Below are 19,885 nucleotides of genomic sequence, written 5' to 3' on the forward strand. Positions count from 1 at the left end.
ATTTATATGTTTTAATTTTTCTGCAAATAAATATAAATTATATCCATTTGATCCTTGTTTTAATGAATAATGCATGTTATACATTAAAAATTAAAAAGAGGACTTGAAATTTTTTGACATGACTCGGCATACACGTGCAACACACGTGCCGAGAAAATAGTTTGTGTTAGCAATCTGTTTTTGAAAATAATCTGAAACAGAATCTAGAGAGAATGGAATATACATTCGAGCCCACTGAATTTACAGTGTGTCCTTAAGAAAGTTATTCGCCTCAATGTACCAGAGATTATGGAATATATTCTCCCCGGCTAGAACGAATTAAACTCACCAGTGTAGCGGTACAACAAACCCCAATGAACAGCAAACTCAACAAGTGTCAGAAATCACTCACAGAAAATATTTGAAGTGCAGAAAGATGGAAGAAGATAATCAGCATTTTCGTAAGAATGGATTGACTAGGTTTTTAGAGCCACCGGGTTGGTTTAGCGAAAATGCTCTTTACTAACGACGACCCCATTCTGCCGGCTCGAACTCAAATCCGAGTACAATAAGACGTACTTTTAACATGTTGAGTAGTAGTTTTAAAATTTCAATAAGGTATGACATCACTTCAAGAAAAGAGAGAACTCTTTGTGATGATTTTTTCGTTTAAATTACCAAAATAAAGAATAAAGTGATCTTGAATCAATAATATTGAACAAATAAATCACCTTATTCTAAGACTAAACTTTTTTTTATATGTATAACATAATATAGCTCTTTAGTTATGTACCTGACCTATACAAGTTCTATTTATAAAATGGCGAGTATCAAAGATGTAGTAGACATATGATTATACTGTTATTCCTATTATTATGAACTAGAATGCTTCTTCCTCTTGTTTTTTTTTTTTAAATCCAGTATAAGGCACGGGTAATTCAGATTCAAGTCAAAAAAATTCACTTTGAGGAATAAAACACTCCCTATCAAATCCGAAATTAGAGAGCTAGAATACTTACTTTTAACATGTTGAGTAGTAATTTTCCAAAGATTAAACAATTTAGCTTAAACTTTCTGTTTTACACTTAATGAGAAATAAATCCAATAATTTATAAGAATTAAATCACCTTATTATATGACTAAGAGTATATATATAGCTCTTTAGTCATGTACTTGACCTAGTCACAAGTACGACTTTCAAATTTGGTGAGTATCAAAGATTAAGTAGACCTGATTATGACTCTTCAAAAATGTTTTCGGGTGCCTGTCGAATCCTCCAAAAATAGTGTATTTAGAAAAACCGACATGGGTACGACAACATTTGGGAGAGTCCAAGCAACATAGTTCAGCATCATTTGAAATGTGTTGATGCACCTTTAGTTAGATTTCTGAGCCAGCAAAGTTTCTAAGAACTTCTCCACATAATCCAGGCCACACTGTGTCTTCACAACAGGTAATATGGCAGGGACGTCCAGATAGAATTCTGAAACAGACGCATCGAGCTTGTCCCAAAGTTTGAGCTGTTTACGTGCCGCTTTAATGGCTGCTCTTGTTGCACAATGGACCGAAGCTGCCAGAAGCAGCGGCGGTTCACCAGAATCTGCAAAATAAGTAGTTATATCAAGATTCAACAGTTTGTATGAACAGAGACGGATTCAGAATTTGTAGTTTATTTGTTACTGTATACAATAATAACTAAGTTCACTCAACTGTTTATAGATATAATCGATTCTTAGTATATTACAAGGTCTAAACAAAAGTTACTGCATTCCCGCAAACTCATAGATTGTAATCTAGATCTGATACAGTGTATGAATGAATATACATATACAGTGTGGATAAAGTGAGATTAAATGATTTCTATCATTATTGTTTTAACAATCATTTGAAACAGGTTTGCAATATATTCCACTAAACTGAGTGAAGAATGTGTTAAAAAACTTTTCGTGGCGCTCACGATTATAAATAAACAAGCAAAGGACTTGGAGAACTTGTTTGACAGAAGGAAAGCGGAAGTAAATGAAGAAAAGAATAATACTTTTGGACGAGAGAACACGTTTTTTGTGATGTCCACTGTTTAGGACGTGAACATTGAAATTCTGCGGTATGGTGTCAATAGTCGGGATCTTGTACGTCCAAGTGCTATTTGAGACCATTAACCCGTCTTCGTTTGTAAGATATTCTTCGTGCATGAAAAATCCGATTCCGTGTACGAAAGCCCCTTCAATCTGCAAGGAAAAGAAAAAACAATTGCCACTACTTAGAACAATCATGTGATCAAGAATTGATAGTTCTGAAGTCTGAATACCCAGCTCAAATGCTTGATGCACCTCTCAATTATATAAGGGAATTGTAATTACAAAATATAAAATGTACCTGTCCCATATCAACAGCGGGATTCAAGCTCTGCCCGCAGTCATAAATAATATCCGACTGCAAAATGGTAGTCTCTCCCGTCAGAACATCTATCTCCACCTGCAAAAAGAGCTTTTTGTTAGTTATCCATATGAAGCTACAGAAGATATATTGGCTGCAAAATGGTCCACAATTGGAGCTGATCTTCTCAATCTAATGAATGGGGATCTGCTTTAAAATTGTAAGTATATGACATTTGAGCCTAACTTAACCTCACAAGCTAGTTCATGAGGGGAGGATTAACCAGGTCCATATAAACAGACCACCAGTCCATTCCCCAACCAATGTGGGACTCTAACCCACTCTAACAAAAATAGAGGACTCAAGCAGGGTTTGTTACAAAGACATGGATGAAGGAACCAGAAAAGCCAACAGAAACAACAAGTTTACCTCACTGACAGCAGCGCCGAAGTTCAAATAACTCCTGGAACCGAATTCTGGTACATAATAAGAATTTGCTGCTAAGCTTACTGATTGCTGTTGTGCCTGCAAAAGAAGGGGCGTGGGTGGGAGAGAACTGCAAAATAAAATATTTAATAGACGAGAAAGATTGGCTAATGGATTTAAATGAACAAATGGTTCCGACCTACACGCATATGATTAGTCACTTACCGTCCCAAGCTACATACATACAATTAGTTACTTTTAAGTGAATCACTTTTTTATGGTCTTCAAATTGAATTCAAGACTAAAAATTTCATAGTGCCTGACCTGTGACTTGCAGAGTTGAAATGTCGGAAAAAAATAGGTGGTCATATAATGGGAAAACAAACCTGGCGAATCAGTGTTGGCCAATCAACAGAACCATTTTTTTCCTGCAACTGTTTCTTAAGAGGGGTCAGTCTTTCAACCAAGACATTACAGCAAAGTCTAATTGCTTCACAGCTTGATTCCGATGTAGTGCTTCCAGCTGTAAGCCCGCCTTGCACTACACTTAAGGTGTCTGCTTGTATGACTCGTACTTTCTCCACAAGGTCTTCGGCCCAACTACTTTCAATTAAACCAAGAGCATAAGCAGTCATCTGTCTAACCTTTGTCCATAGCCCTTGGCCAAGTTCAATCCCACCGACCTCTACAACAATTGATCCATCTTGCAGAATACTGACTTTCCCAGGGCTCGCTCGTTGCATAGCTTCAAACACAATTGGAATTCGAGAAATACCCCTTTTCTTCCATGTGTTTTTCTGGTTAAACTGTTCTAACACCTTGCTTCGTTGGAAAAAGCTTGACGACACAGCCAACTTATCCATGATACTAGGCAATGTGTATTCTCCTGCTTCTACAATGTTATCATAGAATAAGTTAAGACTCTCAAATGTATGAAGATTTTCATTTCTGACAGAGTCCACCTCCATCGACAGTAAACTCGACACATGCTCTATTATAGCTTCAGCAATATAAGATCCTTGCACGTCCCCAGGGCCCCGCATAGTCGTTTTGCTGGTGAGATTTGTCTTGCATAGTTTTACATCAAAAGATAAGGCACCCCAATCATATTTTTTTAGTGAGTTAATCACACTTAATGGTAAGACGGGGCTCATATCTTCCGTGATCCCAGCATTTATCAATATATCAAGATGTAACGCTGTGATCTTTCCGCTCGACTTGAATCCTACACTGTACGTTACTTTCATGGGGTGTCGTCCTCCTGTCATTATCATGTCACTGTTCCGGTTGACATATATCCTGACAGGTCGTCTTAACTTGTACGCTGCAAGTGCACAGGCTGTGGAGACCTAAAATCATACATGAGCTTTAGCATCAGAGTCAGAGAATGGTTATTATTACTATTTCTTTTTCAAACACTCACAGGCATTGCTCTGACTGACTTGCCCCCAAAGCCACCTCCAACCCTTCTTGTAATTACACGGATATTGTGTTCGGGAACACCAAGACAACTGGCAATCACATGATGCGCCTTCTCGGGGTTCTGGCTTGAAGCATAGACAACCATGCAGTTGTCTTCATCTGGAATTGCAAGGGCGGTCTGTGTTTCCATATAAAAATGGTACTCGGAACCGAGTCTTATCTGGAAATTATTATTAAAAAGAGCCAATCAGTAATGTATTTGAACCTTTAGCGTACATCTACGGTTACACATGCTAGATCGTCATCCAGGAATCAAATTTAAGGAAACCATTGAACGAACGGAACAGTAGAGGAATCGAAGTACCTCAGCAGAGAGAATCTTGTGATCAGCTTCAGCCATTCCTTTTGAGAAATCACCAACCTCTTTTGGATGTAGAAATGGTGGAATTTGGATAAAGCTAGATTTCTCTACAGCTTGCTCAGCGGTTAACATGGGAGAATCCATATTTGCAGTGTCATAGTCAATGAGGGCCGTTCTTGCAGCCACATCAGCAGACCTCTGACTGTCAGCAACCTATAGTGTTTCAACAACGTAAGGAAAAAAGTACTTCAAAATTCCTTTGGATTAAAGTGTATTAGAAATTAACATTTCATAAAACCAATCTCAGCAGAAGCAAACTTCAAGTGCTCACCACAACTGCAATTCTGTCGCCAGCGCATCGGACGAGATCCTCTGCAAATAAGGGCTCAGGTTCGGAAATTGTCATAGCTCCTACATTTGCTCCTCCACTTGGGATATCTTTAAAAGTAATAATATCGATGACTCCATCCGTTAACTGATTAGACTTGAGCTGGATTCCCTTTACAGCTGCTAATGGTTTTGTACTGTAGATAAACGCTCCATGCAGGCAGTTTGGTGGTGAAGGAATGTCATCTACATAAACAGCTTCACCTGCAAAATGTTATGTAAACCAGCACATTTGAAGTCCGGGATGTTGCAGACATAAAGTTATCATTTAAAAGATATGCAGATAAACTATTTTGTTGGAGTTATTCCATTATTTGGCATTGTTCTTTTGTTTTAATAATGCGAAGCCTAAAGAATTCTTGTGGGTCCAATACTTTCTTGACTTATATGAAAGACAAAGAGTCCCTCAATTATTAGGAAGAGCTCTTTTCTTCTCCTTATATTGAATTAACCTTTATTGGGCTTGTAAAAAGCTAGCAAAAGGGAGTGGCTTGGGCACATGAGAAATGGGCTTGCAAGGCAAAATAGGTCAACTGGCTCACGGAGCGAGATATATGTGAGGCCTAATCCAACTATGGTTTTGCAAATATTATTTCTGATATTTTGAGCTTACCTGAAATATGTTCAAATACATGCTTACCAGACTAATGTCTAGGTTCATTCACCAGAATTTAAAAAAGGCAAGGCTCATTACTTGGAATTAAAAGGCAGTCATTATTTTTCCTAAAAATTAATCAATACATTAACGTTTCTGCCGTTTCTGATCTTGACCATTACTACCCAACGTTGCCTCCTTACCTATACATAGAGGTTCTGATTTCTCCTGTCAACACATAGAAAGTTTTCTTCGTGTTCTTCTTGCTACAATAGTTCTTCGCAGTTCTGTTTTCTGGGAAATGCTATTTATGCGAGCTCTAAACTTCCAACTTACAAGTGCACGTGTTTGGAAGTGATTGTGGAACCTTGGGGAGCGACCGGCCGTAACGATTTGCATCCCTGTCAGGCCAAAATTGCTTTCAAGGTAGTGGCGACACAGTATTGTTTGTGATAAGTTTTTCCTATTTTATTTCTGTTCAGTATCGCTATTGTACTATTTTCTGACATATTTTGTGTTTAAAAAAAAAAAAACATGGCAAGAGGAATACATGACAACGAAGGCAGCAAAAAAGGAGAAGAAATGATCGATTGGTCTAGAAAAACACTGAACCATTTTCAGAGGAAAAAAACTTCAAAACGGAAGCTCAAGCCTCCTCTCCAATGGAAAACAAATGACTAGGGAGGCCGGAGGAGGAAAAAACTGAAGAGGAAATTTATAAAATAGCTCAAATATGCAATCGAACTATCCGAAATGGCTCATCCATGCTACTCGTTAATAGTTGGGTTCATTTATGCCATCGCCGTGATATAATTGGTCACTAACGGAGCCCTACTACTACCAAATTTTGCCACATGGCATTATCTAAACCATTTCCTCGATCTGATATCTCCCAGATATATTTTCCTTCCTGTACTTGTTGTTTCTTTAGTTGTGTATTTTCACTTTAAATATCAGTTATTCATACAACTATGTTGTTCGGACACTCGAAAAATGTGTCGCACGCGTGTCGGATTCCCCAAAAAAAAATGCATAGCTTTTGGAGGACCAGACACGCATCCGACGATACTTTTGAACAGACCGAGCAACATACGAATATAAAGCTCAGTCACAAAAATGGAATGTCCGGACCATCCTGATTCCTGAAGAAACAAAAAGACTTGCGAAGGGACAAGTTTCATGAGAAAAACATTTCTACCCTTCACAAGCATCTAATTGAGGCTTCTCCTAAGTTAGAGAATCTAAAGAAATTTTCCTTTGGTTTCAAAAAAAAAAAAAAAAAAAATTTGTCAAACATTCTTCGTAATTTTGGTCATTTAGTCGGGTTATTATGAAAAAATCTTTTCCCTCTCAAAGTAAAATTTCTATTAAACTACATTTATAGCAAATACAGAAATCATAAGCAGATGTTAGAGAATGAAAATATAGAGAACGTAAAAGGCGAGAACAAACCAGCAGCTTGCATGGCGGCTCCAACCTTCTTCAACGGTTCACCTACTGGATAGTACTCGGTACTTGATTCCACAACCTGCTTAGCAGAAGATAGTAGTGTTTGTTTTCTCCCCTGACTAATGCAACCATCATTACTACTTTCAGAAACTTCCTCAACCGAGATATCATTAATTCCAGCGAGTAAACCACCAGAAATAGCAGAATGAACATCAGTGAAGGGATAAAGAAACTCGAAAACATAACTGACGGCCAAGCTTGATCTGTACTCCGGGTGTAAAGTTCCATCTTCTGGAATCACTGCTAGTTTGACCAATTTAAGTGCTTCATGTAAGACATGTAGGTTTAATACTTTCCCGGTTAGATATTCCTCTACCTTTTTCGCCCTTGTTGCATGTTTTGTGCCATAAGCACCAAACGCCAACTGGATATTGTTTATCAGGACACTGTTATGGTAGAGAGAAACTTCGGACTGGAAAGCAGCATTTACATATGCCAATGCGTTCCCATGAGGTCGTGGAGCAGCTCGATAGGTTTCAAACAAAAATTTAGAACGATTTTGGAGAGAGCTTTGATCTTTCTTAAATGGGATAGAAACACTTAGAAGCACGGTCCTTGAGTCTAGTGGTGGTCTCGATAATAATTCCTCCCATGTGAGCTTTTCGAGTCCATGACTGGTCATCAAGCTAACAGTAGCAGAAAGCCCAAGAAATAATGTAGCGATATCTGAAGGAAAACCATTCTTCTGCGCCATAACCAAATTTCCTCCCACACTAGCAGAGTTTCTAACAAATGGCGAAGCAATCTTCTCCATGTGGTAAGCCAGTTTTTTGGACACCAACTTTCCATATGAACCTGAATCGACTTTACTTTCCTCTTTCAAGAATGATATGAGTTTAGAGATAGTCACAGTTGCTCCAACTTCAATGCTCATCTGATCTCTTTTGACGATTGAGAGTTCAGGAATGTACCTGAGATCAACGTAATGATCATATCTCTGAGTTTCCTTATAATAACCTGTGCCGGTATTACCAACGACTAGTTTAAAGCTTACACCATTTTCCGTCAAGTTGGAGTTCAACAAGCTCTGTAGCTCCTCAATGGAAACAGGACTGTACCAAGGGTACCTCGAGGAGTCTAAATTCGTGGCGGATTCGCTCTTCAAGAACTCGGGATATGTACTAAAATTCTTTGTTGGATCATAGGGAGGTAGTTTACTTACTTTCGTTTCCTTGGAATCTCCCTTTTTCCAAAAAGAATTGAACCCCAAATCCTCTATATCGACATCAGCAGCAAAAGTCTTGCAGGCATCAGCAATAGGTCGGTATCCAGTGCACCGACAAAGGTTCCCTGCTATGGCCATTTCAGCTTCGGATGAAGTAAGCTTAGAGAATCCCGGTGGAGGATTGGGCTTGTTTCCTTTTTCAGCATTGACAAGAGCTGAGAAAAACGACATACACATGCCAGGAGTGCAAAAGCCACATTGAGAAGCGTGGAAACCAGCAAATCTTTCATGAATAGAGTGGAAACCATCTCTAGTGTTCCCAAGGCCTTCACTTGTAGTAATCGAACAAGCATTTAAACTGCAAAGAAGTGTGAGGCACGAACTCACGCTAAAATCTTCGACCTTTTTAAGCTTCGGATCATACTTTGAGACTAGAACAACACAAGCCCCACAACCACCTGTAACCATACACATAAGTTATGTTCTTTCTGAACCCAAAATTGAGCATTTGATACAAATACTTAATCATATGAAAAGTACATATGAGTGTGATTTGAGCCTCTCTCGACTACTATTAATACCCCAAATTTCACTCATATTATCTTTCATACCTATCTAGACCTCATTAGTGTACTCTCTTTTATTTCTTAAACAAATTTTACTGTGTATTTTAAATTTTTTTAAAGAGCCATAAAGTACGTAAAAATTGTGAATAAGATTATATTCGTAATCCAGTTAAATAAGAAAGCATAGTTTTTCCATGGAAAATAATAATGTCATTAGTACGAGGGACAAACTTGTCCTTATAAGCTTGTTACAAAAAATTAGAAAAGATGGAGATTTATATAGAAATTGGGAAAAGACTCAAATATGCCACTGAACCACGAAATTGCTCATATGTGTCACTTGTAAAATGAAAGGTTTAGATAATGCCACGTGTCAAAATCTTATAGTAGTAGAGTTATGTTAGTGAGTAATGACACAAAATGGTAATAGCCGTGGCATTTTTTAGCCAAACTATAAACAAGTAGCATGAATGAATCTTTTCTGATAGTTCCTTCTCCCTATTTCATATTGTCTAAAGTCAACAAACAAGAAATCATTTAACATTTATTTTACATTGAAAAACTACAACGGGCTAGACATTTTACTTCATTATATATGGTGAAACCTTAAACTCCATCTTTGCTATATTGATCAGTAACCTTAACTCTTAAGATTCAGCTTATTGAAAAGAAAGAACATATTGTTTAGAGAATCACTTGTTTTAACTCCCAATTAACCAGTCAAAAAAGGAATTAAACATCATTACAGAATAAAGTATTTAGATATAATATTGTATATAGTTCAAATATGTAATGATTTTGTAGTTTTTCATGTATTTCTGCACTGATTCTCTGAATAATATACAGATAATTTCCTCCAGTACCTTATTGTTTTATTACATGATATCAGAGCATTTCCTTAAGTGGGTCTGCTACCTCACCGGGATTTGTTCTTTGAGGGTGTGTGTTTGGCATGACAAAAAATATTTTCTTATTTTCCTTTGTTGTGTTGCACTAAATATCTTGAAAAAAGTTTCTTATGGAAAATATTTTCCTTAAAATAGGAGAAAATATTTTTCTTAAAAATTTGAAAAACAATAACATTTTCCGGATGAATAAAAACACGTCAATGCATCCCCAACCCACCCCCGCACTATCCACTCACCCTCTACCTGCCTACCCCGCACTACCCACTCACCCTCTACCTGCCTACCCCGCACTACCCACGCCACCCTACCCCCACCTGCCCCCTGCCTATCCTACCACCAGAAGTTGCACTCTATATTTAAAAACCTCATAGTATTTTTTCTCATGCAAATGCTCTTAAAATGATATTATTCAAGTTATGCGCCAAACACAAAAAAATGAGTAAAAAAATCACTTATATTTTCCGAGAAAATGGAAAACATTTTCCACCATACCAAACAGACCCTGACTTCGTGTCACCGGAGTTTGGTGACAGTTTAGTGTCGCTGGAGTTGTGTTACCAGAAACTAGCTGGGAAAGTCACCATCATTAGGTGCATATGTGTTGAAAAAAAGTATCAACCCAAACTAGGTTCTGTTATCTTTCTTTTCCAGTTGGAATCTGTTTCCGCTACAGTTCATTTTCTTGATTCTATTGCCCTTTGATTTAACATTATTGTCCTTAGAAATTTGACTTTTACCTGGGAAAAAAATCTGTTTATGTTCACTTTTACTTGTTAACTATATTAAAAATATATTTTCACCTATCCCTTTTGTTATATTAGAGAAAAACATATTTTTTGAGTTTTTTCTTAGCATTAATTACTTATTTCCAATTAATTTCTCAAGACTTAAAACTAAATATCAATTAGTATGAATATTGTGGTAAAATGCCCATAACAATTATTATTTCTTAAGAAATGTTCAAAGTCCAAATTGGACAAGTAAAAGTGAATGGATGGAGTATCTTCTCTTATACTCCCTCCGTCCCAAAAAAATTGTCTTCTTTTAACTTGGCACAAAGTTTAAGAAATAAAGAAAGACTTTTAAAATGTGTGGTCCAAAATAAGCCTTAGATATTTGTGTGGTCGTAAATCATCTCATAAAGTTAAATTGTTTCTAAATATAGAAAGGGGACAATCTTTTTGGAACAGACCAAAAAGAAAAGGAGGACAATCTTTTTGGGACAGAAGGAGTACTATTAAGGGTCGTTTGGTAGCTGGTTAGAGTTATCTATATTATTTTAAAAGAATGAATATAAATGTTATTTGATCAAAATATTCATCAAATATTGAACGACTTTTATGCCCTCTAATTTTTAAAAAAAATATTATGTAGGATATAATTGTAATTAAGAACTTAATTCGAATTCAATTAATCTAGAAAGGTAAGTTGAAGTAGAATTAAGTTTGATGTTTTTACAATAATTTATTATCTCTCCGAGCTTAGTTGAGTACTACATGGAGACAGGGAAAGTCGTAGAACATGTACAGGAAAAAAATATGTTGGAAGTTGTTGCATAAGAGAGGTTTAAGAATATAAAGTTTCTTACTTGAATGAAAATAAATAAACAAATTATATGCCATGACCTTGTCTGACACGGCAAACCAAGAGATATTTATAAGTAGTATATACAATCACGTGTTGATGTATTAGCCAAGTATAGAATGGTTAGGAAATGCTAACAAGTATGTGCTAGAATTCAATGAGGATAGTAACTCCACATCTATGCAACTTAATTAATAGACCCATACACAGTAAGAACTCTAAAGAAATCAACGTCCTTTGCTCTAGAAAATTTCATACCACGAGAGTTATTAATTGTTTCGACCTTCAAACTCTAAAGATTTTCATATAGAAATACAGAGATGATGGCGTCCTCGCAGGTGGTCAAGGATGCGGTTCCCACTTCTTCCCCTTCCTTTTGACTATGTGTGGTACTTTGATCTACTTATTGCCGTCTCAATTTATATGAGGGTTGACTGATTTGGGGAGTTAAATAACTCTTTCTTTGACTAAAATTTCAAGCATAAATTCTTCATTAAAATAAAATTTACATATTTGAAAATACATAAAAAGTATTATAAGTCTGCATAATTAATAATTCACAATATATGAAAAGAGTTGGAGAAAATCGTAATCAAGGAAAGAACTTTTTGATTCCCCAAATAGATCAACCCTCATTAAAATTGATGGGGGACTATTTGGTTTTTTGCCGTTGACCATTTCAGTAATGCAAAAAGTATGCATGGACGCTCTACAACCACGTCAAGCAGCAAACACCCTTGGGATGTCGGAAAACAAAATTTAGAAAGTATTTTTATTCCTTTTGGAGAAATTAAGATACGTTAAAGGAACTAGTTATTTAAGTTTCTATTTTTAATAGGTTAAAAGAGACGGAAGGGAGTTCTTAAATATTTGGAAATCAACGAGAAAAAAATTGTAGTTGAAGGTTTATATTTTAGGTACACATGTCGCATCATTTGAAGCATAGATATATTCCTGCAAAGCACGAACATAGAGGCTAGTATTATTTTTAAAGCATGAATATAAATGTTGGTTGATCAAAATATCCTTCAAATATTGAACGACTTTTATACCCCTTAAAAGCTAATTATACTTTAATAAATATTTTCAATATTGGATAGAAGTGTAATATTTAGGACTTTTCTCAAAATTCTGACTTCGAAATCAACTAAAGTTGACAAAGAAATACAAATGGTGTACAATTAGGACTTTATCAATTATGGTGAGTGGTGATGTAAAATTGCAAACAATGTTGTTCTCGCCGAGTTATGACTGATAATGGTTTCCGCTTAGGAATTGTCTTGTTCAACCAATCTTCCACTATTCTTTCATTAATAAAAGATACCGTAATCTGATAAAATTTCCTAATTGAATTAATGTTTACAAGAATAAGTGACTAGAATTTAAAACTATTTATCATTTCAAAATTTGATCTTTATTAAATAGTTTATTCTTGAATAGTTCATAAAATGTTTATTAATTACTATGAGAAATGCTATATAATATTCTTTTGATTTTCTATGGCAGGATTTTTTAAAATCTATTTGACGGTCATCAGGATTATGAAAGAGCTATTTTGGATCTGAAAGGATTGATCAAAGTTATGAGTCAAATTAGATAAAGGTCCATGTATTTTATTTCTCATTATCTCTATTTGAGTTGAATAAAATGTGTCATTAGCTTTTTATAAACTTTTCCAGCAAACATGAATCAAGAAAAAAATGCGTAATTGTCGAGATAGTTTTTATTAAACTTAGAATTTTAAAACTAACTTCATTAGTTTTAAATATAATCTACAATATATTTCATCTGTTTTAATTTGTTTGTCTTACTTCCCGTTTTAGTCCGCTTGAAAAAGAATGTATCTTTCCTTTTTTCTAAAACTAACTTCATTAGTTTTAAAATAATATTTTATATATTCCCTCAATTTCAATTTGTTTGTCTTACTTTCCTATTTGGTCCATTTAAAAAAGAATGTGTCTTCACTTTTTTGGCAACTCTTTAATTCTAACTTTCCACATGGCTTATTTAAGACCACCATATAATAAAAGGACATTTTGGTACATTTTTCATATCCTTAATTTAAGACCGCGAGATTCAAAAGTCTTCATTACTTTCTTAAATTATGTGTCAAGTCAAAACTAGATAAACAAATTGAAACTGAGGGATTATTAATATTGATGTGATTTTTTTTTAAAATGTGATTATTTCTATGAATAACTTGCTCCGCCACTGAAGATATTCGTGCATCGCACGTACGTAGAGACTAGTCTACATTAATATAAAAGCATGAATATAAATGTTGGTTGACCAAAATAGTCTTCAAGTATTGAACGACTTTTATGCCCTTCGTAAGCTAAATTATCTCTTTAATGAACCAATTCTATATTGAATAAAATTGTTATTATTTAAGATTTTATCTAATGTTTAGGATGTTGAAATTACTAAAAATCGGACCTTTTGGATTTGTAATGTGATAGACTTCAAATTTCAATTGATAGTCCAACTCGGAGTCTAACACAAAAACAAAAGACACCTGCGTGCACATGTATATTTGTATTTGAGATAAATTTTTAAATATGAAGCAACTTGAGATAGTAGTAATCTTAAATTCCTAAGAGGGTCAAGACTTTCATCATAATCTTAAAATTCATCCACGTCTGATTTGATCTGGGTGATTCTCACTTGTGCTAATAATTCTCCATAATAGGGGTTAACTTCGATTATGCTTGGTATGAAGAGATTCTTATGAATAATTTTTCAGGTTTTAGCTGCCCTTCGGCGCTTTGTTCCACTTTTTAAACTGTAATTTTCGCATATATACTTCTTCATATTTTGAACTCTTTAGTGAAAATCGTGCCTCCGTCATTAATTCTAAGCTTGTGGCCTAAATCTTTTTTCTTACATGCCTTGAGACGACCTCCAGTGTGTGTGCCATAACTTAGTTTTATGCAGTCAACTTATAGCATGTTTGGTCAAACTTTTAAAATTAGCTTATTTCGAAAAGTACTTTTGGTGAAAAGCAGTTTATATTTGGACAATTAATTTAAAGAGCACTTTTGAGCGGCAAATAGTATTTGACCAAACTTTTTAAAAGTATTTCTAAGTGTATTTTTCTCAAAAGTGCTTTTCAAAAAAGTTATTTTGGGCAAAAGCTATTTTTTTTAGCTTCTGAAAAACTGCTACTGTTACTCCTTAGAAGCACTTATTTTCTCCCAAAAGCTTGGCCAAACACCATACTTTTTTAAAATAAGCACTTATTGAAAAAAAATAAGTACTTTTGGGAAAAATTATGCTTGTCCACGCAGGCTATTATTATGGTGTCGTATTGGTTTCAGATGACCATGCTCTATTTTAAAGCTGAGAAAGCCAAAAGGAAGGTGGGAGTATTAATTACTAGGAAACCTCTCCATTACAAAGGATGCTTATTTATTTTTCTTAGCCAAATACTCCATTGTTTTAATTTTAATTTTCAGAACTAGGACAAATAGTTGTAGTAGATGAAGGACTTAAAGGAAATTTGATGTTGAACAATCTTCCTCCAATAATTATCTATGAAATTTACTTCAATGTTGATTCGATGATATTGAACAATTTTTATGCCCTTCAAAATTATACTATTTTTATAAGAAAATTATTCTGTATTGGATAGAATTGGAATATCTAACAATTATTAAGACTATATATGTAGTTGAAAATATGTTATTTGAAGTACACGTTTCATAATATTTAACGCTTATATGATTCGTGCAAAGCACGAACATAGAAACTAGTCTATATATTATTTTAAAAGCATGAATATAAATGTTGGTTGACCAAAATATCCTTCAAATATTGAATGACTTTTTTACCCCTATAAAAATTAAATTATTATTCTATAGTTGGATACTAATGTCAGGTATCCTAATTTTACGAATTTGAAGTAAAAAACAATTTCTCAATTTAAAATAATTAAAGTTTTCCTAATATGAACTGCAACGAGATTAAAACTTCTTCAAAAGTTTGAACCCTTCTAGAATTAAAACTACAACATTTAATTAATTTAAATCTCTTAAGAAGCTGATGGCAAAGATGGTGTTTTCCTCCTAGCTCATATGTGCTAACTTGTATCTTGTTCTCGATCAAAGCATGCTTCTTTAATATGCTTTTGTCTTTTATGTTTTTTTATTTTTAGGAATAATAAGATACTTAATACATATATTTCTATTAGTCTTGTCGTCACTTGTAATCTTTATGTTCTGAGTTGTGTATGAGAACTTTCAATTTTATAGGAATATTAATTTTTTTCAGAACTTGTCATTCGTATAATTATCTCATGAGACTAATGCTGAAATCTGGCATGGATCATTAGGTTTTGGGGGTTCTTAGAGATAACATTGCAGTAAATTTTCTATTCTTGGCTATTAAATTGAGTTTTTTCAATATATTGTAAATTTGGTTCTTGATATGTACGTATGTGTTTTGGATAAAATTTTGACTTTTTTTTCCATTTTTTTCAAAAGATATAACTGTCAATAGGAAAGGGGAATTGTCCCTTTAACGAAAGTTCAACAAAGGATAACTAGAAAAATGGCCTTTTAAGTAGGTAATAGCTTCAAATAATATACTGCATAGAGAAAGCATTGTACTTTAGAGTTGTTAAGAAGCTTAAGATGACATTGTTGTGTTGTATCATTTTTCCGTCGGAATTATAATGTTTTCCAACTAAGTTAAGGTATCGGGAGAAAACAACAATAAGCAATGCATAGTCTTTCCATTAACTGGCTCTTTCCGTTGTTCATAGAAATAATTCTATCATTGCCATCAAAATTATACGTTTCAAGGTGAGTCAGTTGGATTTCTTAGTCGAGATGATCGTTTCGTTCCTGGTTGGATGATTTTATTTTAATTAAGTGCTATTCACCACTGAGTGTACTTGGCATCCTAAAATCAATTAAACTAGCATAGTCATTTTGTAGAATGCGTAATATTTTATTGTTCGGCATGATCAAGTTTCCAGTTATACGCACTAACTCAAGGAAAATATGGTGACAAGAGTATTTGTTCTTTAAGTTGTGGCTTGTACATTGATGCCTGATATGTTTCTCAAGGTCTAATTCTCTTCTGAAGGGAGAGGTTTGTGTGGATCTCTTTGATGTTGAATGTCTAGAGATAATGATTGGGTGTATTTAGATGTTTAGAGTCTATATATTTAAGAATTTTGAAATTGCTGGGACACGACAAAATCATATTATTTCATCACTTAAAGGAGTAATTTACGTAGGCGCAACAAATAAATTTTTTGTCAATTCTTTATTTAATTTTGACATTTATGTCGTGTTTTTGTCGTGGTTTTGCATACACAAAATTGTGACCAAATTATTTTATGAAATTTTTATCAAGCTTTCGCTATTTTTTGACATATTTATGGTTGATTTTAAATAATATATGCAAATTACAAAGCTTAAGAGAATCACAAGTAATATTACCTAATTTTTTTTTTTTTTTGCGATAATTTAGATTGATAGGAAATAACCTGCAGAATACGTTTATAGAGACTAGTTATTTTAAAAGCATGAATATAAATGTTGGTTGACTAAAATATCCTTCAAATTGAACGACTTTTATACCCTTACTATTACTACCAACATTACTATTTACTAATCCTATTCCAATTGAACTAGCTCCCTTACCATTATTATTAACTTTACTAATTATCCAATTTCTATTGTTACTAACTAATCCTATTTCTGTTATAATACCTCCCTTACAATTACTCCTATTCTATCATTATTAACTAACCTATTTTGACATTAATGACCAAAAATGGAAAAGTTTTATATAGAGAGTATTAATTGTTTTCTTCTTTGCTTCTAATGATTTTGAGTTTAGTGAATTTGTAACCTATAAAGGTTAATAATATATTAATACGTGTAATAGTTGTTGATGATGTAATTAGTCACTTTTAGTGTAAATTTTATGTATGTACTTGATTTTTTTATATAGAAAATATTATTCTATCTTACAATTGTGATCAATTTTTTTTTTTAAATAACTAAATATTCTTAAAATAGATTGATATTCCTATGATGTAATTTTGTTTAGTAACGATTTTCAACACTTTTGTATTTGTAAATGACAATAATAAGTATATGGTCACCTAAACTCTAATATTGTATTATCTAATTAGTCCTAACATGACTTTTATATGAGCAAAAGAAGAAAAAATAAATATCGAGAACATCAATTTCAAATACAACCCTCTACTATAGTAATAATTTTGTAACTAATGAAATAAATATATATAATTACAAATGATATTAGCTACCATATTTTTTACTAAGATTGAAATTGATTGGAAATAACGTGCACTGCACGTTTATAGAGACTAGTATGAAAAAAACACACAAATAAAGCAAAAAGAAGATTTCCATACAAATTTAAGTAAATCCAAAGCTTCTAACGTTCCCTATGTACTAGCACCAAAAACAAACACATAGTATACACTAGGTCGGTTAAGAATTATGAGGTCTTAAGTCAAATTTCAACGAAAGTAAGAATGCTAAGTTGATTTCTTTTCATCTATTCAAGTCTTAATGGATAGAGTTAACAATATTTGTGCTGGCGGGAGGGAGCAGGTACTCGTGACATTAGTCGAGGTGCACAAAAATAGGCCTCAAACACCACAGTTATAACACAAAAGCAAACATATAGTATACACTAGGTCGATTGAAAACCATGAGGTCTCTCAGGTTCAAATCATAGCGGAGGCAAAGACACGAGGTAATTTCTTCCCATCTGTCCAAGCCTTGACGGACAGAGTTACCCGATACTGTGTTGATAAGAGATAACAGTACCGTGGAACTAGTCGAGGCACGCACAAACTGTTGCAATTTGAAGCCAAAGCAGTGCATAGTGGTACCTCAAGCATGGGGAGTAGTAAATTTCTGTTAAAAGAATAGTTTTGGCATTAGAGGACCTAGTCAGAATATGTTTGGAATAGTACATCTTTGAGGAGGGGCTCTCCTATATCTGTACTAGCTCATTTTCCATTTTTCATGAATGAAAATATCTAGTTAACCTTATAACCTAGTTTAGCTTCTTCTTTCTTCTTTTCTTCCTTTTTGAAAGGTTACTGTTCCATTGCTTTTTCTGGTGATTCCAAATCCATTTTGCATCACAAACGAGCCCGGACACCACGATTATCCAACAAAAAAAGAAACATATACTAGTATACATGTAACAGAGTGGTGAAAAAAAAAGAAAAGAGGGAGAATTACCTTCACCACAACCAAGCTTAGGACTCTTGAAACAAGTGTCAGAGCGCAAGAACTGAAGCAAAGTTGTAGAAGGATCAATACATGGTAACTCAAATTTTTCTCCATTAACTGCAAAAACTAAACTCCCTTTTTTCTGTATTTCCTCCATTAACATAATAGCCTCTTTAAAATCAAGATTCTTGGACCCTTTATAAAAAAATCTTGTCTTTTTCAACTTTTTTCTAGTTTCTAAGCTGAATAATAGTCAGAACTGAAAGAAAAAGCAAGAATCTTGAAGTGTATGAATTGAGTGTCCAATACTTACTTTTAACACCAAAGCTTTATGCTACATGATATAAATCTTTTTAAAAAATTAACATTATATAAAGGGGAAGCTCAACTATCAGACTGAATATTTTACTCATTTAAAACATGAAGGATGTCCTTGTGTGTTTTTGAGATGTTGATGGGAACTAAATTACAATAGATTTGCTGAATAAACTGTTGGATTTTTGTAACTGTTCACATGGGAGTGGGGTTGATATAAATTAACTGCATGCACTGTGTAGTCTCTATTTTTATCATTCAAAAAGTAGGACATTGCAGAAAGAACAAAAAAAAAAATGAGACCACTTATCTTTTTTGAGATTTTTACACTCAATTATTGGTCTGAAAACTTAACTCGTTTAAAGCGTGAAGGATGTCTTTTTTCTTTTGAAAATTGATGGGAGCTTTGGGTAATTAGAGAAACGTAGAAAGTGGATAAAAAAGTTGTAGAATTATCCACACTTCATAATTACTTGCTTGATTAAGATACCAACTTGAGAAGAATAAAATAAATAGTATTTCTTTCTTTCTCAAAGAGATAAGAGGCTGAAGTATTTGTTTTTTTTTTTAATTGTTAATTTATTTACCAAAAAGCTGTCTTCAATTATTTAAGGCTTAATGCATATGCAGCCCCCTAAACTTGTCCATTTTGGCACCTTAACTAAGTGTTATTCCTATTGACCTCCTGAACTCGTCCTCAAATTTGCCTATCAAACCCTCTAAATCTTATTTTTATTAGAAGCAAAAATTAAATTGTGGTAATGAAGGTGAAGTAATATTTTAGATATGTGGTAAGCTATTCTTTAAGTCATGAATGTGTCGATTTCTGCTGGTTCTGCTCTTCCACTATCAGCTTAATTAAGAGCTTACTCTTTTTCCCCTTTCAATTGCTGCTAATCTTATCTATAAGATGGCATAATTAAATTAGAATATATATTAGCATGTTGCTACATTGAAGATAGAATATATGTAAGTCAAATTGTGTTTGATAGACACACTTGAGGACGAGTTTAGGGGTTCAATAAGAACAACACTTAATTAAGGTGTCAAAATGAAAAAAGGG

The 19,885-nt window shown here is 33.9% G+C and overlaps 1 protein-coding gene across 2 annotated transcripts; it reads right to left on the reverse strand.

Moving 5' to 3' along the window:
- Positions 1–1,019: 1,019 nt before the first annotated feature.
- On the reverse strand, positions 1,020–18,864 carry LOC132600690 (abscisic-aldehyde oxidase-like). Of its 2 annotated transcripts, XM_060314017.1 has the most exons (10): positions 18,517–18,863; positions 6,999–8,678; positions 4,896–5,155; positions 4,568–4,777; positions 4,205–4,423; positions 3,168–4,130; positions 2,785–2,880; positions 2,356–2,454; positions 2,018–2,207; positions 1,020–1,579 (listed from the first exon to the last, which is right to left on the reverse strand). In XM_060314017.1, the coding sequence occupies exons 1-10, from the start codon at positions 18,668–18,670 to the stop codon at positions 1,356–1,358; spliced, it is 4,095 nt and encodes a 1,364-aa protein (XP_060170000.1). In that variant the 5' UTR covers positions 18,671–18,863; the 3' UTR covers positions 1,020–1,355. The 2 variants fall into 2 exon arrangements, 1 of the variants encoding a protein (XP_060170000.1); XR_009567284.1 differs by lacking the exon at positions 1,020–1,579 and having other exon boundaries at positions 2,168–2,207; positions 2,785–2,911; positions 18,517–18,864.
- Positions 18,865–19,885: the final 1,021 nt, after the last annotated feature.

This window comes from Lycium barbarum, chromosome 6 (assembly GCF_019175385.1).
Source record: "Lycium barbarum isolate Lr01 chromosome 6, ASM1917538v2, whole genome shotgun sequence".
NCBI lineage: Eukaryota > Viridiplantae > Streptophyta > Magnoliopsida > Solanales > Solanaceae > Lycium > Lycium barbarum.

Bases quoted from the DNA above. Each gene is read 5' to 3' on its own strand.
- LOC132600690 (XM_060314017.1), bottom strand. From the start codon at position 18,670: ATGTTAATGGAGGAAATACAGAAAAAAGGGAGTTTAGTTTTTGCAGTT. The intron at 4,131-4,204 runs GTGAGTGTTTGA...GTATGATTTTAG, and splicing joins AGTCAGTCAGAGCAATGCCT to GTCTCCACAGCCTGTGCACT. The intron at 2,208-2,355 runs GTACATTTTATA...TTTTCCTTGCAG, and splicing joins CCGCTGTTGATATGGGACAG to ATTGAAGGGGCTTTCGTACA.